Genomic DNA, 21,646 nt, shown 5'->3' on the forward strand with positions numbered 1-21,646 from the left:
ATAATGTTTAAGGCACACTGCTTAAGCTCTAAGATGCCAAGGGCTTTTACTAATTTTAATTTACGACTAACTTAAAACTAGGGTTGTATCATTGAGTAATGTCATATTTGGGTCGCAATGGTTGACTTTGGCAGATCCAGCCTTCAGCTGGTGATCGGCAGTGGCCGGTGAATTGAATATTTCATGAGAGTCTTCCATATGGCGTTGGTGAATGTTCATGTTGGCCGCATTCTTCGGTCCGTGTGGGTCCGCGGGAAACACCCCCAGGTTACGAATACCCGGCGGGTGGCCCGCATGCTGTTGATAAGTTTCCGTGGGCGATGATGGTGTTGTTACAGAAGAAAATGAGAAAAAAAAAATAGCGAAGTAAATATTGCGGAAAACGAAGTAAAAAGGGGGTATGGGAATGAATTGACTAAAACGACAGAGATCTAATTAGTTGACATCGAGATGGTGAAGAGACGGGGAGGGGGGAAGCGAAAAGGTTAGTGACAGCACCAAGATCTTGTTAGTTCCGATGAAGATGGTGGACAGATGAGGAATCGGGATAATCGGCGGAAGTTAGTGTCGAACCTGCAGTTGAGAAATAATTCTTAGCCACAGTTGAAACAACGTCGATAAATAGGAGGAACTTTCTAAGCCAGATGTAACAGATTACACTTGTATATTAATGTGTTTGAGAAACTGGTATATGAGAAGCATATATGAACTATCCCGACTCGCCAACAGATCCCGGACCGGAACCTCAGTCGGTCTACCTCGGGCCCTGAGGGATTCCAGTAGCTTCGACCTGGCGTCGCGATACTCTACGCACGACCACACGACATGCTCGATGTCCTGATAACCGTCGCCACAGGTGCAGAGCCCGTTCTCCACGATCCCGATACGCCGGAGATGTGCGTTGAATGTATAGTGATTTGACATGAGTCGTGACATAACGCGAATGAAATCACGACTCACGTTCATCCCCTTGAACCAAGGTTTCGTCGATACCTTAGGGATAATGGAGTGTAGCCATCGTCCCAGTTCGTCATTCGTCCATGAAGTTTGCCAACTTCCGAGAGTTTTCTGACGAGAAATACTGAAAAATTAATTAAAGCAGATTGGTCTTTCATAAATATCACCTTCTAATGCGCCCACCTTGAGTCTGCCTTTTCATTGCCCGGAATGGAACAATGCGAAGGGACCCAGACTAACGATATTGAATAAGACCGTTCAGATAAAGTTCTCAAATGTTCCCGTATTTTCCCCAGAAAATAAGGGGGGTACTTTCCTGGCTTCATTGCCCGGAGAGCTTCTATTGAGCTTAGACTGTCCGTGACAATGAAGTAATGGTCTTTGGGCGAGGTTTCAATGATCTCGAGGGTGTACTGAATAGCAGCTAATTCTGCGACGTAAACTGAAGCCGGATCACTGAGTTTGTACGAAGCGGTGATGTTTTGATTGAAGATACCGAAGCCTGTGGACTCGTTGATGTTTGATCCGTCAGTGTAAAACACCTTTTCACAGTTGACTGTTCTAAATTTATTATAAAAAATATTTGGGGCCACTTGAGGGCGCACGTGATCCGGAATTCCACGAATCTCTTCTCTCATGGAAGTATCGAAAAACACAGTAGAATCAGAAATATCCAAGAAATGAGCACGGTTGGAAACAAACGAAGAAGGATTAATATTCTGAGCCATGTAATCAAAATACAAGGACATAAAACGGGTTTGAGAATTGAGCTCAACTAACCTTTCGAAATTTTCAATCACCAGAGGATTCAAAATGTCGCATCGAATGAGCAAACGATATGAGAGATCCCAGAACCGGTTTTTCAATGCGAGAACACCCGCCAGCACTTCGAGGTTCATCGTATGAGTCGATTGCATGCAACCCAAGGCAATACGCAAACAACGATACTGTATTCTTTCCAGCTTGATGAAATCAGTGTTCGCCGCGGATCGGAAGCAAAAGCATCCGTATTCCATCACGGACAATATCGTTGTTTGGTACAGCCTGATCAGGTCTCCTGGATGGGCACCCCACCACGATCCGGTTATTGTACGAAGAAAGTTGATTCTTTGTTGGCATTTCCGTTTCATATACCTAATGTGACATCCCCATGTGCCTTTGGAGTCGAACCAGACCCCGAGATATTTAAATGTGAAGACCTGAGCTATGTTTTCACCCCCTAGTTGAAGCTGTAGTTGTGCTGGTTCTCGCTTCCTTGAAAATACAACCAACTCAGTTTTCTCCGTAGAGAACTCGATACCCATTTGAAGAGCCCATGTGGATAAGTTGGCAAGAGTATCTTGTAACGGCCCTTGCAGATCGCCAGCTTTGGGTCCTATAATGGACACAACGCTGTCGTCGGCAAGTTGTCTCAGCGTGCAAGATGTGTTGATACATTTATCGATGTCGTTTACGTAAAAATTGTATAAAAGGGGGCTTAAGCATGAGCCCTGAGGAAGACCCATGTAACTGAATCGTATTGTCGACAAATCACCATGCGCGAAATACATGTGTTTCTCAGACAATAGATTATGTAAAAAGTTGTTCAAAACTGGCGAAAGACCATGCTGATGCAGCTTCTCAGATAGGATGTTTATGGAAACTGAGTCAAAAGCCCCCTTGATGTCTAGGAAAACTGACGCCATTTGTTCCTTACGAGCAAATGCCATTTGAATTTCGGTTGAGAGCAACGCCAAACAATCGTTCGTTCCTTTGCCTCTGCGGAAACCAAATTGTGTATCTGAAAGTAAGCCATTAGTTTCGACCCAATTGTCTAGACGGAAGAGAATCATTTTTTCGAACAATTTCCGGATACAGGAAAGCATAGCAATCGGCCGATACGAATTGTGATCGGTGGCTGATTTTCCTGGTTTTTGAATGGCGATCACTTTCACTTGTCTCCAGTCATGTGGAACAATGTTGCCCTCAAGGAACTTATTGAATAAACTCAACAAGCGCCTTTTGGCGGGGTCAGGCAGATTTTTCAACAAGTTGAATTTTATTCTGTCTAATCCCGGGGCTTTATTGTTACATGACAAGATTGCAAGTGAGAGCTCTACCATCGAAAACGGTGTTTCGTTTGTGTTTGGTGTCGCGGCGCGGGTGATCTTCTGTTCCGGTACAGAGTCTGGGCATACTTTTTTAGCGAAATCGAATATCCAGCGGTTGGAATATTCCTCGCTTTCATTCGTGGTGTTATGATTGCGCATTCGTCGGGCCGTATTCCAAAGAGTGCTCATAGATGTTTCTTTCGTTAAGCCGTCTATAAACCAACGCCAGTAACCGCGTTTCTTGGCTCTAATCAAGTTCTTAGTTTTAACGTCTAACGCCGCGTAATTCCGATAATTATCAGGTGTTCCATTTTTTCTGAATATTTTATACGCGGAGGCTCTCTCCGCGTTTAAATTTGTGCACTCTTTGTCCCACCACGGGTTGGGAGGACGGATGTTAGTTTTCGCGCCGGGTACACGTTTCGTCTGAGCTTGAGTCGCGGTGTCGAGAATCAAGCCAGCCAAAAACGTGTACTCTTCCTCCGGAGGAAGTTGTTGAGTTCTTTCAAGTTTCTCAGATATCGAGGTCGCATAGCTATTCCAATCAATATTTCGTGTGAGGTCATACGAAACATTGATTGTCTTCGATGGTTTTGAGCCGCTGGTGATTGATATTACGATCGGTAGATGATCACTACCGTGGGGATCAGGAATTACCTCCCACGTGCAATCCAACCGTAGCGATGTCGAGCAAAGGGATAAATCCAGCGCACTTGGTCTTGCTGGTGGTGCAGGAATCCGTGTCATTTCTCCCGTATTCAATATTGTCATATTGAAGTTGTCGCAGATATCATGGATCATAGTTGATCTGTTATCATCGTGAAGACAGCCCCATCCCGTACCGTGTGAGTTAAAGTCTCCTAAAACCAACGTCGGTGCAGGAAGGAGCTCTACGATATCACTGAGCCACCGATGCCCAACCGAGGCTCTTGGGGGAATGTAGATGGAAGCAATGCAAAGGTCCTTACCTTTGATTGTAACATGACATGCGACAACTTCAATACCTGGTATCGAGGGGAGGTTAATGCGATAGAAAGAATAGCACTTTTTGATCCCCAAAAGTACTCCTCCATAGGGATTATCTCGATCCAGACGAATAATGTTAAAATCGTGAAAGTTTAAGGGTATTTCAGAAGTTAGCCAAGTTTCGCACAATGCAAATGCGTCACATTTCAGATTGTTTACTAGAAATTTAAATGAATCTATTTTTGGGATAATACTTCTGCAATTCCACTGTAAAACAGTGATTAGATCCGTGACCTCGGTGGATGATTTAGCCATCGAAAGATACAATCGCTGAAAGAAGGGGCCAATTTGCAGTCAACTGCTTCAAATATGTTTTTACTGTTGGCATGAAAGCAATTAAAATGCTTCTAAGAGGGTCTGAAATATTGAAAGTTGTAAAAATCCAGTCCACAACATCAGAGAACTTTATAAGTCCAGCACCTAGTTGGTTCTCTGGTGGATTTTCAGGGACGCTTGGGGATTTTTTAGTCCCTGGAAGCGGTGGGAATTCCCTCTCGGAATTGAGTTTTCCGAGACCAGGAGCTTTTTGCTTCGGTGATTTTTCCCGATTCCCGTTAGCTGTAACTTTTCGAAGCCCTTCGGAAGACACCTTCGAACCCTTACTAGGTAGCTTATGAGAGGATTTATTTATTCTTTTCCTACAGCTATGAGGGACCGCCGAAGATGGACCTTCCAAAGGGTCGTCAGAATCGCTCTCGTCAGTTGACAAGCAGGCATATGGGTTCGTTGTCTGTTTAGGAGGGGTGCATCATTTTAAGCATCTCTGCGAAAGAACGCTTGGAGTGCTCCTTTAGGGAACGCTTCATTCGATCACCTCGCAGTTTGTAAGCGGGACAATCAGAGAGGTCATGCGGACCCTCCTTACAGTAGAGACACTTTTCAGCATCCTTACCGCAAGAGCCGTCCGCATGAGCTTCCCCACAGTTAGCACAACGTGGCTTATTGCTGCAATGGGTAGCTGTATGCCCCAGTTGTTTGCAATTGGTACAGTTCATTATCCGGGGTACAAATAAACGAACAGGCAAACGAACCCGGTCCAAGAGGATGTAGTTGGGCAATGCCGAGCCGGCGAAGGTCACACGATAAGAGTCTGATTGGGGATAAGACTTTGTTCCATCCCCTGCGATCGATACTGAATGCAATCGCTTGCAATCCAGTATCTTGACATTCTTAAGTGAGGGGTCTTTAAAACAACCCGCCCCGTACTTAAGAATATCCTCGCAAGTCAAACTCGCATCGGTGACCACACCGTCGATTTCTACTTCGCGAGCGGGCACGTAGACGCGGTACTCCTGCGTAAAGGGATCCTTTTGAACAAGCTCATTAGCCTGTTTAGAGCTGGTAAACAGGACCCTGAGCTTGTCTGGCCGTATTCTATCAATACTTTTTATAGTATTATATCGCGAAAACAGGTCTCGCGATATTTTTAAAATATTTAAATTTTTTTCTCTTGATTTGGTCAGGAAATAGACCGCGTAAGGCCCGGCCGGTAGTGCGAGCCCATCAGGATAGCTCTTTATGCGGGACATTTTACAGACAAGGGAAGTCTCCATTTGAACATCGGGAGCGGGGGGGCCAGGACTTAAATTAGACATGTCGCGGAACTACTTCCGCGCAGAAACAAGTAATTCGGGGGGAAATAAAGGGTGATTTTTAAGAGCTTGAGAACTTTTTTAAACAATAAAACGCATAAAATTTGCAAAATCTCATCGGTTCTTTATTTTAAACGTTAGATTGGTACATGACATTTACTTTTTGAAGATAATTTCATTTAAATGTTGACCGCGGCTGCGTCTTAGGTGGTCCATTCGGAAAGTCCAATTTTGGGCAACTTTTTCGAGCATTTCGGCCGGAATAGCCCGAATTTCTTCGGAAATGTTGTCTTCCAAAGCTGGAATAGTTACTGGCTTATTTCTGTAGACTTTAGACTTGACGTAGCCCCACAAAAAATAGTCTAAAGGCGTCAAATCGCATGATCTTGGTGGCCAACTTACCGGTCCATTTCTTGAGATGAATTGTTCTCCGAAGTTTTCCCTCAAAATGGCCATAGAATCGCGAGCTGTGTGGCATGTAGCGCCATCTTGTTGAAACCACATGTCAACCAAGTTCAGTTCTTCCATTTTTGGCAACAAAAAGTTTGTTAGCATCGAACGATAGCGATCGCCATTCACTGTAACGTTGCGTCCAACAGCATCTTTGAAAAAATACGGTCCAATGATTCCACCAGCGTACAAACCACACCAAACAGTGCATTTTTCGGGATGCATGGGCAGTTCTTGAACGGCTTCTGGTTGCTCTTCACTCCAAATGCGGCAATTTTGCTTATTCACGTAGCCATTCAACCAGAAATGAGCCTCATCGCTGAACAAAATTTGTCGATAAAAAAGCGGATTTTCCGAATGGACCACCTAAGACGCAGCCGCGGTCAACATTTAAATGAAATTATCTTCAAAAAGTAAATGTCATGTACCAATCTAACGTTTAAAATAAAGAACCGATGAGATTTTGCAAATTTTATGCGTTTTATTGTTTAAAAAAGTTCTCAAGCTCTTAAAAAATCACCCTTTATAATGGTCAAAAACGAATAATCGAAGTAACGGTACTTAACTTAAGATCCAACGGGGGACACCAAGCTGGTCTTCGTCGGTCGGCGTATCGCCGCTTTGATGATGTGCAAAAAACCTCCGAGAGGAAAAAGCACACTTATTTATAATCCTCACACAATGGCCGCTTGTTTATAATCCGCACACTTGGCCTTGATCGCCGAAACAATAACCGGCTAACGGTACCGTTTCGATCCACCGCTCACAATAAGGCACTGTTCTATTATATAATGCGAAAAAAACCTCTCAGAGGAAAAAGCACTATTGTCTATCACACAATATCGTTTCGATCCTCCGACCACTTTATCACACACACACAACTGGTTTTCAATGCTTTCGCAGTAAATCCAAATCACGTCCGTTCGCTCGGAAGGTTGAAACGGCAATGCATGATATGTTATCAATTGAGACCTGGTTTTTTGGTCGTGCAACGCATTCACCAGTTGATTGTTTTTTGTTTGTATTTTGTTAGTCCAATCCGAGTCAATATGCGTTCGTATGTACTCTGGTCGCCAACAAGAGATAACATTTTGCTTTCGTATTCTTCCTTTCGTATTATAACAGTTTTATTTCCCTTGTCGGCTGGCAAAATTCACACTTCAGGATTGTCTCTGATGAACCTTCTGCTGATGTGGTATGTTTCGACCAAAAAACGGTCAACGGCGCTGTTGGAAGGGTTGAAAATACCATTTTTTCTTTTGTTCACATAATTCTGTAAGATGTTAGTGGACTGGTTCCGGCTTGCCGTTTGTAAAATTTCGCCAGGTTCGAATTTTAGAATGGATTCCAAGTCTGCTATAATCTTGAAATAAGGAATTTCTTGATTATTCTCGTAAGGTAAAGCAAACTTGGGACCATAACCCAACAATATACTTGATTCTTTTGGAACAGCTACGTTAGTAGTGTTCCGTATCCAATCATCGTTAACTTTGAAATCTAATGGTTTTTCGATTTCAAGTTTTGTTAGTAGGCGCTGAAACTTGCTTTCAGTGCTCACTTTTTTCAAACGGCTTTGCCTAGTGAAATAAGCCTCTTGTGTATTGAAAAAAGGAAGTGTAAATATGCGGTGGGGTTACCTGTGTAATTTGGCTGGTAAGAACTGCTTTTGACTTTTCTAGCTTTTTGATTTTGTGATAACTGTCCCTAACTTCTATGTTAAGTATTGCTCGTTTGAAACGGTCAGTTGTCTTCTGCAGTCTTCCTCGGAACGGGCTGGCGTCCTCCAATAATCCATTTAAACATCGAAATGTGTTCTGTATATCCGTTGGGTAGAGTTCGAATTTTTTGCATCGGCGAAGAAAATTCTTTCGGCTGAGTTGTGCACATAATTTGTCTATTGTGTGTGCATAGCTTTTGTATAATCTGCGGTGTGATGAAGGAAGGTTGTTGTAAAAAGAAGCGTTGCTCTGTGTTTCACTTAGCGCCATTGTTGTTGAATTTGTTTGATGCGGGTGCGACCAGTTAATGTTGTTTCAAATAAAGAGATGGCTTTTTGGTCAATTGGTTTCTCGTCGAAACATTTAATTTTCGTTAAAGGCCAACGTTTCGAAGGTTATACCTTCATCTTCAGGGCAACTGTAATTTTATGTATTATTTAGTCACAAAAATTCTGTTGTTCCGGTCTGTTGCTCTCTCTCTCTCACACATTAACTGTCAATCTCGCCTCCGATTTCGCTGTCTATCATTTCTCATCTGTTTCACTCTAATTTTTGCTCTACTGTCTTCCATTTTCGCTGCTTGCAACATTCCAGTGCTCAATCGAAGTCGATGTGCGTGGGAAGTGCTTGTTTAAGTTCTTGGCTAAACAAATAATTCGAACTAAATTTTTTAAAGTTTTTGTGTTTTAGTGTAGAGTAGCCGTTTTACAACCAACTATTATAAATGTTACACCATACTTGACGAAAAATATTTGTAGTCGTTGTGAGTACATTTTGTAAAATTATTGTATTTTGTGAAAAAAAAATTTTGTGACTAAATAATACATAAAACTACAGTTGCCCTGAAGATGGAAGTATAACCTTCGAGACGTTGACCTTTAACGAAAAATAAATGTTTCGACGAGAAACCAATTGACCAAAAAGCCATACCATGGTGGAGGAAAATCACATGTGATCAAGATAAGACATGACATGATCTGCGTCTGAAATCGTTGATCTCCCGCCCTTTTTCAAATGGTGTACAATTGAATAAACTGCATCAGAATCAGATAAGAGAAATTCTTATGATATACTATTATGAATGCTAGAAAATCAAATTATTGAAAAAAATTGTCAGTGCATAACTTAAGCTAAACCGTTTGAAGGCATCTTTTTCTTTTTTACTCATATTAGGCAAAATTTATTAATTTCGCTAATTTACTCGCTCCTCCTTGCACTTTTGCTGATCACAACAGAAATGATTTCCTGCATCATTCATTTCCGAATTTACAAGAAGTAGCTTTTACATCAACAAATACACGTTTTCCTATAGAATGTAAACGTTTATTGTGGAGATTTTTTCAAGAAATACGGCAAGCAGTAATATAATTAGGTATTTCAAAAATGCGCTCATTGAAAATATTGGACGTCACATTCCGTTTCCTGAAAGAATTCTGGACGATACCTTATGATAAAAAAAGAACCGGAATTTTCATTTTAAAATTCCCGCACTTGTCCAATCGGTATACTTTTATTCTCTCAACGTTGGCAACACTTTTATACACATTCTGTCATATTTTGACGCATATCGTACGATTAGTTTTTGTTTGGCGTCTATACAAAGAAGTTGAAAAAATTTCGTGCGGCGATTTTTATAATGGATGACAATTTAGAACAACGTGCGTGCATCAAATTTTGTGTTGCAAATGGATTTAAGTGTTCCGAAACGTTGAAAATGTTAGAAAAGGCCTTTGGTGAATCGTGTCTAGGAAAAACACAGGCATATGAGTGGTATAAACGCTTCGAAGGTGGTCGTACAAGCTTGGATCATGATGAGATCCCTGGCCGCCCAACAACATCTGTTACTGAAGAAAACATTGAATCGGCGAAGCAAATCGTGCTGCAAAATCGTTCTGTAGCGATTAGAGAGATTGCTGTGTTGTTGGGCATCTCTTTTTGATCAGCCGAATACATTTTAACTGATGTTTTGGGTTTGAAACGCGTCGCTTCTCGGCTGGTGCCAAAAAAGCTGAATTTCATTAAAAAACAGCGTCGTGTTGATGTGGCCAAAGAGATGATTTCCAACGCAGATAGTGAACCCACATTCATCGAATGCATCATAACTGGTGATGAGGTGTGGATCTATGAATATGACGTCGAAACCATACAACAATTGACCGAATGGCGCTTCGAAGGCGAGCCGTTGTTCTAAATTTTCATCCATTATAAAAATCGCCACACGAAAATTTTTCAACTTCTTTGTATAGACGCCAAACAAAAACTAATCGTACGATATGCGTCAAAATTTGACAGAATGTGTATAAAAGTGTTGCCAACGTTGAGAGAATAAAAGTTTACCGATTGGACAAGCGCGGGAATTTTAAAATGAAAACTCCGGTTCTTTTTTATCTTAAGGTATACTGCATTTATTTAATTTCAATTTTAAACACCTGGTCGTTCGACGATGAAAGCTGCACATGATTTCGTTCACATTTTATTCTCATTATTACACACTGTTATCACAATTCGTTGGTAGAAATGTGAGTCCCTTCACCAATTTCGCCCGATTCGACCAATTTGGTAATTTGGTGCTAATTGTAAATTCGGTATATTAAAGAAGTAGTCATTTTAGGTAAACAAAAAGAAACGAAATTATTTAGGCATTTATTAAAATCAGCACTCTTAGCATGGACCCTCGTGAGCAAGTGTCAGGTCCGGGAATTCACCGACAGCACATTGAAGAAGGCACTGATTGAAATATGTTGTCCCATCGGATCCACAAACGGGTTGATGCGTATTTTCACAGTCGCATGCTCGAACCGTGGTGATCATTCCAAGAATGGTCAAAATTGTGGCCAGCATCAGCAACGAAAATTTCATTTTGATTTCGTTCCTAGAAACTCACTAGCAGAACTTAGCGGGCAGTTGGCAAAATCGAATTGTTTTATATCGGTTTTCCGTTATCAGACAAAATTTAATTCTAAGACCATGTCTAATTGTTGTTGAGTTTTATTCAATTGGAAACAGCTTTAGGCGGAACTTGTACAAGTGCACCGATTCGTTCGTTGATGCCTTCCTCATATGCTAGTACAGATATTATAATTCTATCAGATTTTATTAGAGGCGTATGTATCTAATTAAAAAATACGTAGGAGATGCGCATTGTTTTGTCTGGGTGGCCTAATTCAGTTTTTAGTAACAATTTTTCATCCGAAGGGTAATCTGCTAGTTAGTTAGTAGACTTTTAACTCTCTAATGATGGAATCTGATTTCTCATTGGATCGAAAGCTTTACATAATTTACTGCTTATTAAAACATTGACCGAATATCTCAATTCATTCGAGAAGGCTATTTATTTCGATAAAATAACTTAAAAGCACTAACCATAACTTCAACATGTCTTCCTAGATCATAATACCTTGATTAAATGTTTAAGCCATACAGGCAAAGACGTTTCCAGAATAGATCTTGTTTGCGTGTTTTTTTAGCATGGATGGTCATATTGTCTTCACTAATTTTTAAAACTTTCTTATATGTGTTATGTTTATCATTTTTATTTGTAAGCTAGACTTCTGTACATGAGTTTTGTGTGAAAATTATAAATTATTTCATTGTTCATTTAAAAATTAGATTTGATTGTTGTATAACGTTTTTCATCGACATTTTTTCAACTTCATGTGGTTGTCTAATCTGGAGTTAATACAGATAGTCAGTTTCCGTTAGGAGGCATAGCATTTAAACATAAACTGGTTGGCACTGATGAGAATAGAAAACGAATCGTAACTAATAATAAATATGTTTATGGAGCCTAGGCACAATAAAAAAATAACCCCCCAATGAAATGATTTTTTTAATATTTGAAGATTTGAAATAGGGGAGACCGGGGCAAAAATGGCCACACGCCATAATTCGAACACCAAAAGTCACCTCCCGACGGCTAAGTCCTCTATACGTGGGTCCGAGCATTAGCTACAATTGGCTTATGTGCATTTGACATGTTCACTCTGTTGAGTGTCGATTTTTTCGTCAAAAGTAAAATTTTCTAGTTCCAGTTTTTTTTTCGGTTGATGAATATTTTCCCAGGAACAAATCATATTCTGTGAGTGGTTTTAGTGAATTAAGATGCGCTAAATCGAATGTTATGACTTTGCAAAATCGGAACGAAGCGGTGGGACGAAAAACGACCGCTTGTTTGAAAGACAAAAATGGCCACAAGACTCCGTTCTTAAATTTATTGTCGTTTTTTACAAAGACTTCTTGATTGTTTGAAGCTCAACACTATTTTCGAGTAAGTACCAACAAATTAGTCCAAAGAACCCTAAATCTTAGGCATAACCGATACTTAAAAATACTACCGGGGACGTGTGAACGTTTCTAAAGCATCGGCAGCCCAAAAGAACGAAGATTCCGAACTATCAAATGATATCGACATTAAACATAAGAAGTGTAAATCATCCGCGATGTGTTCAATCGCATCTCGAGATTGCTGGAATGGCATAACAGTTCCAGTGATTGAAATAGGTTTTTCAAATTTATGTCCTGTTTGAAGAAAACGTTCCATTTTGCGCAATTCTTTCAAATCCTCTTGCGATATTGTTTGGTAGTTGATCTATGTTTATTACATAACGTCATTAATAATAGTATGTTGCAAAGAGTTTCCGAATTGTAAAAAGATTTGCTGTTATTCTGCTGAACAAAAAAAGATTTCGGACTAACGTATGAAATAGCAGAAACGAAAATTTTCGAGAAAGGTACCGCAGAGACAGGACTAGAAACTGTAACTTTGCATATCCAGAGGAATAATTTTACCAAATTGAATTAAATTTTCATTCTGAAGACTGTCCCAGAAAGTATGGACGCAACCAAAACCCCCTACCATTTTGCAATGGTTCAGAATCTGTCAATTTTTATGGCTGCGTCCTATTGTTTACATTCTTCTTTAACCACTTGTGCAGTTGTTTATTCGTTTTCATTAGTTTGTTTCGAAATGCGTGGACTTTCAGCAGAACAACGTCGAAAAATTGTGTGCAAATGGTGCACAGAACGCGGACTGTCACTGAGAAAGATAGCAAAAATGGAAGGAGTAAGTGAAAAAGCCATTGGAAATGCAATCAGGAAGTTCGGTGAGGATAACACCTTTGAGGATGAACCGAAAACGGGTCGAAAAAAAGGTCCTGCTAACCCTCAGTTGGATAAATGTATGCTGAAGGCGTTCGAGCAAAAGAAGGAGGTTTCAGTTCGGGATGTGGTCAAAAAAGTGGGTACTTCGAAGTCAAATGTTCTTCGTGCTAAAGAACGTTTGAATCTTCGAACCTACAAGAAGCAGAAACAACCAAAACGTAGTCCGAAACAAGAAGCATCGATCAGGCCGAGGGTTCGAAAGCTGTACAATACGATTCTTGCTGGAAATTTGAACTGCATAATCATGGACGACGAAACCTACGTGAAACTCGATTCCAAATCCTTGCCGCGACCACAATGTTATACGGTGCGAGAAGGGCAAGTGTCCGAGACAATTTGGTAAAAAAGCTATGGTCTGACAAGCAATTTGTAGCTGCGGTAAGATTTCGAAACCCTTCATCAACACTGCTTCAATGAACAGCGAAATATACATCAAGGAATGTTTACAAAAACGACTTCTACCCATGATTAGAAGCCACAAAGATCCTGTTGTCTTCTGGCCAGATCTTGCTTCTTGCCACTACTCGAAATCAACGGTAGAATGGTATACTACCAAAAATGTCACTTTCGTCCCAAAAGACATGAATCCACCAAATTGCCCACAACTTCGACCAATTGAGGAATTAACGAAGGCACATCTTAGGAAACATGTCATGAATAAAATTTGAATATCTAAAGCTTGCTTCAGATAGAATTGGAACAAAGACAATTGCCTGTATTTCAGTTATTTATTATTGAATTCAAGATCTTTTTTATACAAATGTAGCGTTTTCTTCATACTTCTAAGAACAAATACGGATAAAATTATTGGTCATGGTTTTGAAGGAATTCTTGAATTTTTCCTGTAACACCTTCTTCGTCCATCGTTTTAGCTATCTTATTCCACCAGGTCGTCATCTGATTAATGCCTTTGACAACTCTTCCCTTTGCCTTGAGTCTCTTCTTCATGATTGTCCAGTATTTCTCAATAGGGCGGAACTGGGGGCAGTTGGGTGGGTTAAGATTTTTCGGAACAAACTGGACCCCTTTCTCTGCATACCATTCTTGAACGACTTTGCTGTAATGAAAGCTTGCCAAATCTGGCCAAAACATTACGGGATGGTCGTGGGATCGAATGAACGGCAAAATTCGTTTTTGGACACTCTTTTTGGTATAGTTCCGATGTTATTGTCTTATTTGTAACGAAAACTTTCGCTTTTTTGCCACAGCTGCAAACGCCCTGCCAAATCATAAATTTTCTTGCAATTTGTCGGCAAAAACAATTTGGCTGGAACATCGCCCCGAGCCGTTGCCAAGTAAAATTTTTGACCTGGTATTTGCCCGAAGTCAGCCTTGACATAGGTTTCATCGTCCATCAGAAGACACCCGTCGAACTTGGTCAGCACCTGGTCATATAGTTTCCGAGCACGAATTTTGACCACACTATTCTGTTTTGTGGTCCGATTTGGCTGTTTGCTAGCTCGATACGACTTGATTCATTCCCGGAGTCAAGTTCTCCTCACGGTACCATGGGCAGCACCGAATTTTCTGGCCAAACCACGGTCCAACAGATTAGGGTTCCTCTCAATCGTCTTCAAAATCTTATCACGCAGTTTCCGGTCGACAATTCTACTCCGACGATCGACTTGAGACTTCCGAATCGTCGTCCATGTTTCCTTATACCGTTTGATAACGCGCCATACGGTATTTCTGGGCAATTTCAGCTGTTTAGCTAGCCTAGATGCAGACCACAATGGATTTTCCAAATAACTGTGCACAATTTTTTCCCTTCTTCCGGCTTCCATGTTGATTGTTTACAAAGTACAGTCGATTTTCGGAATGTCAAAAATCATACGTGAAGCTGACAAAATTCCCGACACGTGGGCGCCAAGAACTTCCAAATCCGTCCACCAGGAGCGCCTCAATATGAGCAAAAGTTTGTTCCAATTCTAAATGAAGCAAGCTTTAACACTTGTGAATTATTTACAGCGAAATCCAAGTGCGTCCATACTTTCTGGGACAGCCTTTATTTGAAACACACGTATTTTGCTAAATTAAACAGAAGAAGCGAGCGTGTTCAGCTGAGTTCAGGTGCTACGAAGTTTAATTATTTTTCATACATTTGCGGCATTCTTCCCCAAAGAGAACAATCTGGTAAAGCGGTTCCATTGGAAATCGCATTTTTTTCTTAGATTTAATCATTGTGTTTCTTTGAAGTAAATACGTTTTACTCTACTATAGGGAGCCATTTCAAAAGTCACTCTGTGCAAGAATGGGTGGAACTTATTCGTTAATTTCTCTTGTTGTGTTTGAGCCAGCAACATAATATTTCCTCCATACCATCTAAAATATATTCATTCAGGTATTTATGATAAAATTTTCAGCAGTATGAGATAGCCTCAATAAATAACTCAAAATTGAAATTTTCTCGAATGTTTGATATGAACGACATGAAAGGTGAAATTCAGTGCCAAAATGCGAACTTTAATTTAATTTTAACGCAAAAGTATTTTTAATTGAATCATATATAGGAGACACATTTATGCATGTAGTTTAAGACGGTCAATTTAGTTATACAATTTATAACCAAAAGGCTCTCATAAAAGATTTTCTCGCCTATAGCGAAATCGTTCATTCCTTTGTTACACAATCAATGAAGTAGTACATGCGATTATTGATATTCGGAAGTATGGAAAAAGCATGTCAGTCCTTTTCATATTTACATCATCCAGTTATGTAGCTGACATTAGCCACCCGTCATTTTTTTTTGGCTCTAATTTCGGTTTTCGTAGTGTTTTAGTAATTATATATCCTTTCTATGTGAAAAAAAAACAAAAAGTTTTGAAAGCGCGAACGAGTTAGTATTCTGACCTAGTATAGTCGATTTTCGAATGAACTTTTTTGTAATGGTCGGATGTTCAGTCACTAGTGGATTAAAACGAATCCTTTTATTTTAATAGTCGCCGTTACAACGCTATTGGTTGGCGTCATTTTCAGGGAAACGATACTCTAGTTTCAAAGGACTCACAAAAACAGATTTTCGTTCTTCGTCAAAAACACTCATATACCTTATGATCAAAAAAGAACCGGAATTTTCATTTTAAAATTCCCGCGCTTGTCCAATCGGTGAACTTTTATTCTCTCAACGTTGGCAACACTTTTATACACATTCTGTCAAATTTTGACGCATATCGTACGATTAGTTTTTGTTTGGCGTCTATACAAAGAAGTTGAAAAATTTTCGTGTGGCGATTTTTATAATGGATGAAAATTTAGAACAACGGCTCGCCTTCGAAGCGCCATTCGGTCAATTGTTGTATGGTTTCGACGTCATATTCATAGATCCACACCTCATCACCAGTTATGATGCATTCGATGAATGTGGGTTCACTATCTGCGTTGGAAATCATCTCTTTGGCCACATCAACACGACGCTGTTTTTTAATGAAATTCAGCTTTTTTGGCACCAGCCGAGAAGCGACGCGTTTCAAACCCAAAACATCAGTTAAAATGTGTTCGGCTGATGCCCAACAACACAGCAATCTCTCTAATCGGTACAGAACGATTCTGCAACACGATTTCCTTCGCCGATTCAATGTTTTCTTCAGTAACAGATGTTGTTGGGCGGCCAGGGATCTCATCATGATCCAAGCTTGTACGACCACCTTTGAAGCGTTTAGACCACTCGTAAGCCTGTGTTTTTCCTAGACACGATTCACCAAAGGCCTTTTCTAACATTTTCAACGTTTCGGAACACTTAAATCCATTTGCAACACAAAATTTGATGCACGCACGTTGTTCTAAATTTTCATCCATTATAAAAATCGCCACACGAAAATTTTTCAACTTCTTTGTATAGACGCCAAACAAAAACTAATCGTACGATATACGTCAAAATTTGACAGAATGTGTATAGAAGAGTTGCCAACGTTGAGAGAATAAAAGTTCACCGATTGGACAAGCGCGGGAATTTTAAAATGAAAATTCCGGTTCTTTTTTGAATATATGGTAAGCTTCTTGAAAATAATTAATTACAGTTATAGACAAACTTTGCACAAGACCATATACAGTATTGACAGTAACAAAATTGAACATTTGACTGCACTGAGTTAACTGAAAAACTAATATCAGACATTTATAATTATATTGTACCGTAAAAAGCAAAGTCCTGGCATTACATTCCTTTTGTGAAATTTGGCCTTTCTGTTTCAACAGACTTCGCAGCCGATTCTTAGTGTACAGAATCATTGCATGGCTAGTACTATGGATCCTACTGACACTAAGAATCCTTCCAGATCGGGGCTCGAACATACGACAACTGGCTTGTAAGACCAGCGTCCTATGCATTGAACCGCCAACCCGGGACCGTACCGTCTAACTTTTAAATATAGTTCCCCTGAAGAAGATGTCAATCAATACCATTGAAATGTTGGGTGTTAAAGCAAAAAATATGCATTTCAATCCACCAGTGACACTACAAATGCAGGATGAACATGTAATACGAATGCCAAACGATAGAATGGCCTAGAATATTTTGATTGGAAAAGCGATAAAAAGTCGTCAACTGTGGGGTAGGCTTCTCATTCGCTGAATATGTACCTCTAAATCGCCGAATCTCGGCATACTTACTTTTCTAACACTGACAAGTTTTTGTTTTTCCAAAGTGTCCTTGGTGGTAGTGATATCTTTAGAATTCTGCAATTTGTAAGAGTTTTCTCAAATGTTCAACACTAGAACTAATCAAATAATTTCTCAAATTAAAATTTTAATGATATTCTTTTTTACAACTTTTATACCTATCACTGCTCTTCACGGTGATGCTGCAGCTAAGCCTTCCAATATCTATTCCGATAGCAGAATGAATTGTATTTATTCGGGACATTCGCCGTCGTGTGCGACATCCACGTCCGGCGATGTGGCTTTTTCACAATCCAACAGGCAAATATTGAAGTATGTGAAACCATCGGTTCCGCAGACGGGAAGGTAGACATTCTCGCAATCGCATCCTTCTGCCGTGTTCGAGATTCCCAAGACGGTTACGATTACTATCAGCAGAAAGAATTTCATTTTGTTCTATTTGTAAATGCTTACTGACACCGGAACTGGTGAGTTGAAGTACTTTTATGCTTATGTTAACAGTTGTTGACAGAACGATATCGAATTGCATACCATGCGGGCCTTTGTTTTTGCCGAGAAAACGATTCCGTGCCTAATCTACCAAAACCAATGTCGATCGATTGTTTATGTTGGCGGTTTGGAATGAACCCGATATGGTATTTGGGTGTTGCATTCTTAATAGTTTTGATTTTGACGTGGGAGTCGATAAATGTCGCATAATATTTTATTACTTCGCATAACTACATGAATCCATGGCGTTACGATATCCAACAGATCTTATACTGAGAATCTGCCCTCTTCTACGAGTATTTATAGATTATTTTTGTTCGAAATCTGTAATTATTTTTTCGCAAAACACTATATCAAAAATTATTAATATTATGGATAACTAGCTAACCCGTGCAACTTCGTCTCTCCCAAAAATTAGAAGAATTTTCAAACGACTAAGTGATTAACGTTTCTCTCCAATATTTTTCTGATTACCTAACCTACAATCAACGGAATTCGACATACATTCGCAGCCCAAAATAAGAAACATCACCAAAAATTAATGTGAAAATGTGAAATTCTTCTGTTAAGCAAAAATTAGGCAAAAGCACAAATTGTCATCTCATCCTTTGAGTCAATGCACTGAACAGAGATTCCTCTCTAATGGCTTCGATATAAAGGATGTAAAGTGTCAGGTTTTCTCTTCCAGATGTGACTCTTGCTTTCGGTAATCGATGAAAATGCTCAATAACCAGATTTTTGTGTTGATAAACTTAACACAATGTTGAAGAGTTTCTCTTCTAGAGTTGTTCGTTTTTTAGAGTAGGATATATTTACAATTTGTATATAGCTACAGTAACCAAAAGTTCGTAGGAAAAGATTTGCATTCTGAACAGTCCGTTTTTAAGGAATTACTCATACGTGAATGTTCATCCGACTGAACAAACTTTGAAGCAGTTACTTATACAGCTTTTAAGCAGCGAGAAAGTTTCCTCAGAACTTGTTCTGTACGTTCAAGTTGCCAAAAAGTACCACGCGTACTTCAGAGTTCTAATAAAGCGGGTATTTTCAGGAACTGCGGAATTTTTAATTGCCCGAAGAGACAACGCTTAAATTTTAATTTGATATTGATCTTACCAGTTTGAACATTTTTCACAGAATGTGAAATATAAAATGGCAGTCTCAATTCATTTTCTAGTACAGTCATATGCATTCCGTCGTTGAGTCATTTGGTAAGCAATATTTTTGATACCCAAATAAGCACGTGGCTTGAAATGACGAATTCCATGCATCAAATATGCATGTGGTATCTTCACACAAAACAACTCGTAGCGCGCCAAACAATTTTTTCAACGCTCTAGTATTCTTTTCTTCAGCGGCCCAACACTTATGCAACTCGTTATGCGCCAAACACCTATCGATGATCTAGCAAGCATAGACAACTTTTTCAACAGAAAATCCATTTCCATACAAAACAATTTTATGGATTTTTCCCACTTTTCCGGCAAATTTTCCTAATTTTTTTGATGTACGAACCCGGCGGTGGTAGAAACTAACCAACCAAAAAAAGAATCATGTAAGTCCGTCCATCCGTTCTTACGTGATGCGATTACAAAGAATGACCTCTGCATTTTTATATACAGGGTCCGGCACTCGAAGTGTAACCAATTAAAAAGGCCATAAATTCAGTTTGGAAAATTACTTTTACTTAATTCAAAGTACAAAATGTGTAAAAATAATACAAAATTCAGAATCAATTCACTTTTGCTCGATATGACCATCTTTTGCCTTGACTTGATGACTTGAGAGAGCGAAGGAGTTGCTTCGTTTGGCCGAATGTGACTTGCAGGTATTTTGGCCCACTCGCGGACAATAACTTTTTTCAGCGCCTCGAGACTGGTGTATCTTTTAGTTCGGACTTTGCTTTACAAAATGGCCCAAAGAGAATAATCCATTGGATTCGCATCTGATGAATTCGAGAGCCATTGTGTGGACGTGATGAAGTTCGGAACGTTGTTTTTCTTGGTTCACTCGAGCTTTGTGAGACGGTGCCGAGTCCTGCTGAAACGTCCATGGTCTGCCACCGAAATGTTTGTCTGCCCACGGCTTCAAAGCAACCTCCAGAATACTTTCCCGATAATATGTCGCATTTACCTTGACACCAGGCTCGATGAAAACGATTGGAGAGCGCCCATCTGCGGTTACAGCGGCCCAAACCATTATCTGTTGCGGGTGCTGCCTCCTGGTGGCCAATCGATGACTCAAATTCTCGTATGAACGGTCGGTCAAGTAAACCCTATCGTTTTGAGAGTTTACGAATTGCTCAGTTGGAAAAATTTTCCCGTCAGAAAATACAATGTTCGGAAATTGACCGCTTTCGGCCAAACGAAGCAACTCCTTCGCTCTCTCAAGTCATCAAGTCAAGGCAAAAGATGGTCATATCGAGCAAAAGTGAATTGATTCTGAATTTTGTATTATTTTTACACATTTTGTACTTTGAATTAAGTAAAAGTAATTTTCCAAACTGACTTTATGGCCTTTTTAATTGGTTACACTTCGAGTGCCGGACCCTGTATATAAAGATTATCAACATGAATACATGATACACACTTAAACAAAATCATGTGAATTTACGTCTCTGTAGAGGCTCATAAAAGAAGTGTTGCAATTTTTGTTTAAAGCATATGAAAAATAATCCTATCATTAACTTCACAGATAATGTAGCTGAAGTTGACATCGAAACAGATGCAACATTTATTCCTACATGTTAATAGATGCAATATTCTGTCATCACACAAGAAATTAGGGCAATGGAGAAAGAATTGTTTTAGACTTCAATTTCTTGACGATAATGATCAAATAAATTTGGGTTATTGGTTCCGGAAACCCTGATTATTACAAAAGTCATTGGAATGGGATTTTTGTTGATTTATCATATATACCATAACAACATCGATAAACCGTTAGGTGGGTTCAAAAATGTTTTCGTACAATAAATAGCAGAAAATATTGTGTCTTTGTGATTGTAATATTGGTTACCACATACGAATCCATTCAATCATATTGAAATATTTTTCAAGATGATTCTTTTTGAAAAACTAAATATTGTGTAGCACTGCCCACTCAAAATAGTTATATCATGATACAAATTGAGAATCCTTGTAGTATTACGCGAGATTCCTCTGTAAAGATGAAAAATCCAAGTTATCATTTAAATTAGCTGTTAAGTTCTTGTGAACAATGTCTATAAGTTTGATGGAAAAGTGGATCTAGCGATTTAAGGTGTACAGAAATGTCGATGATTACAATAAACGGGGCTCTACTCGGGCAACTAAAAGCCTACAGAAGAAATCATCAATTAATCTGTTCGTTCATGATTTACTTCGACTATATCAGGCTCTAGTTCAACCGACTAAGAAATTTTTCTATGGCACGTGGCATGTCGACCGGTAATCAAGCTATCTCAAAGTCACGTCGAACAATACAAGACCTTCACAGAAGAAGGTGAAGATCGCGATTGGACCAAGGTTAATTTTTCCGGTTAATAAACTTATGACGCAAATATGCC

The 21,646-nt window shown here is 39.6% G+C and overlaps 1 protein-coding gene across 1 annotated transcript in view; it reads right to left on the bottom strand.

Annotated features, from left to right (window-relative positions):
- The window catches only part of LOC131429353 (serine protease inhibitor dipetalogastin-like), a 38,299-nt gene extending 20,209 nt beyond the window's left edge, over positions 1-18,090 (bottom strand). Inside the window, exon 1 of the mRNA XM_058593427.1 lies at positions 17,845-18,090. Within this exon, the coding sequence (XP_058449410.1) occupies positions 17,845-18,039 (195 nt within the window). The 5' untranslated portion in view covers positions 18,040-18,090. The remainder of the gene's footprint in view (positions 1-17,844) is intronic.
- Between the last annotated feature and the right edge of the window lie 3,556 nt (positions 18,091-21,646).

This window comes from Malaya genurostris, chromosome 2 (assembly GCF_030247185.1).
Source record: "Malaya genurostris strain Urasoe2022 chromosome 2, Malgen_1.1, whole genome shotgun sequence".
Taxonomy (NCBI): Eukaryota; Metazoa; Arthropoda; class Insecta; order Diptera; family Culicidae; genus Malaya; species Malaya genurostris.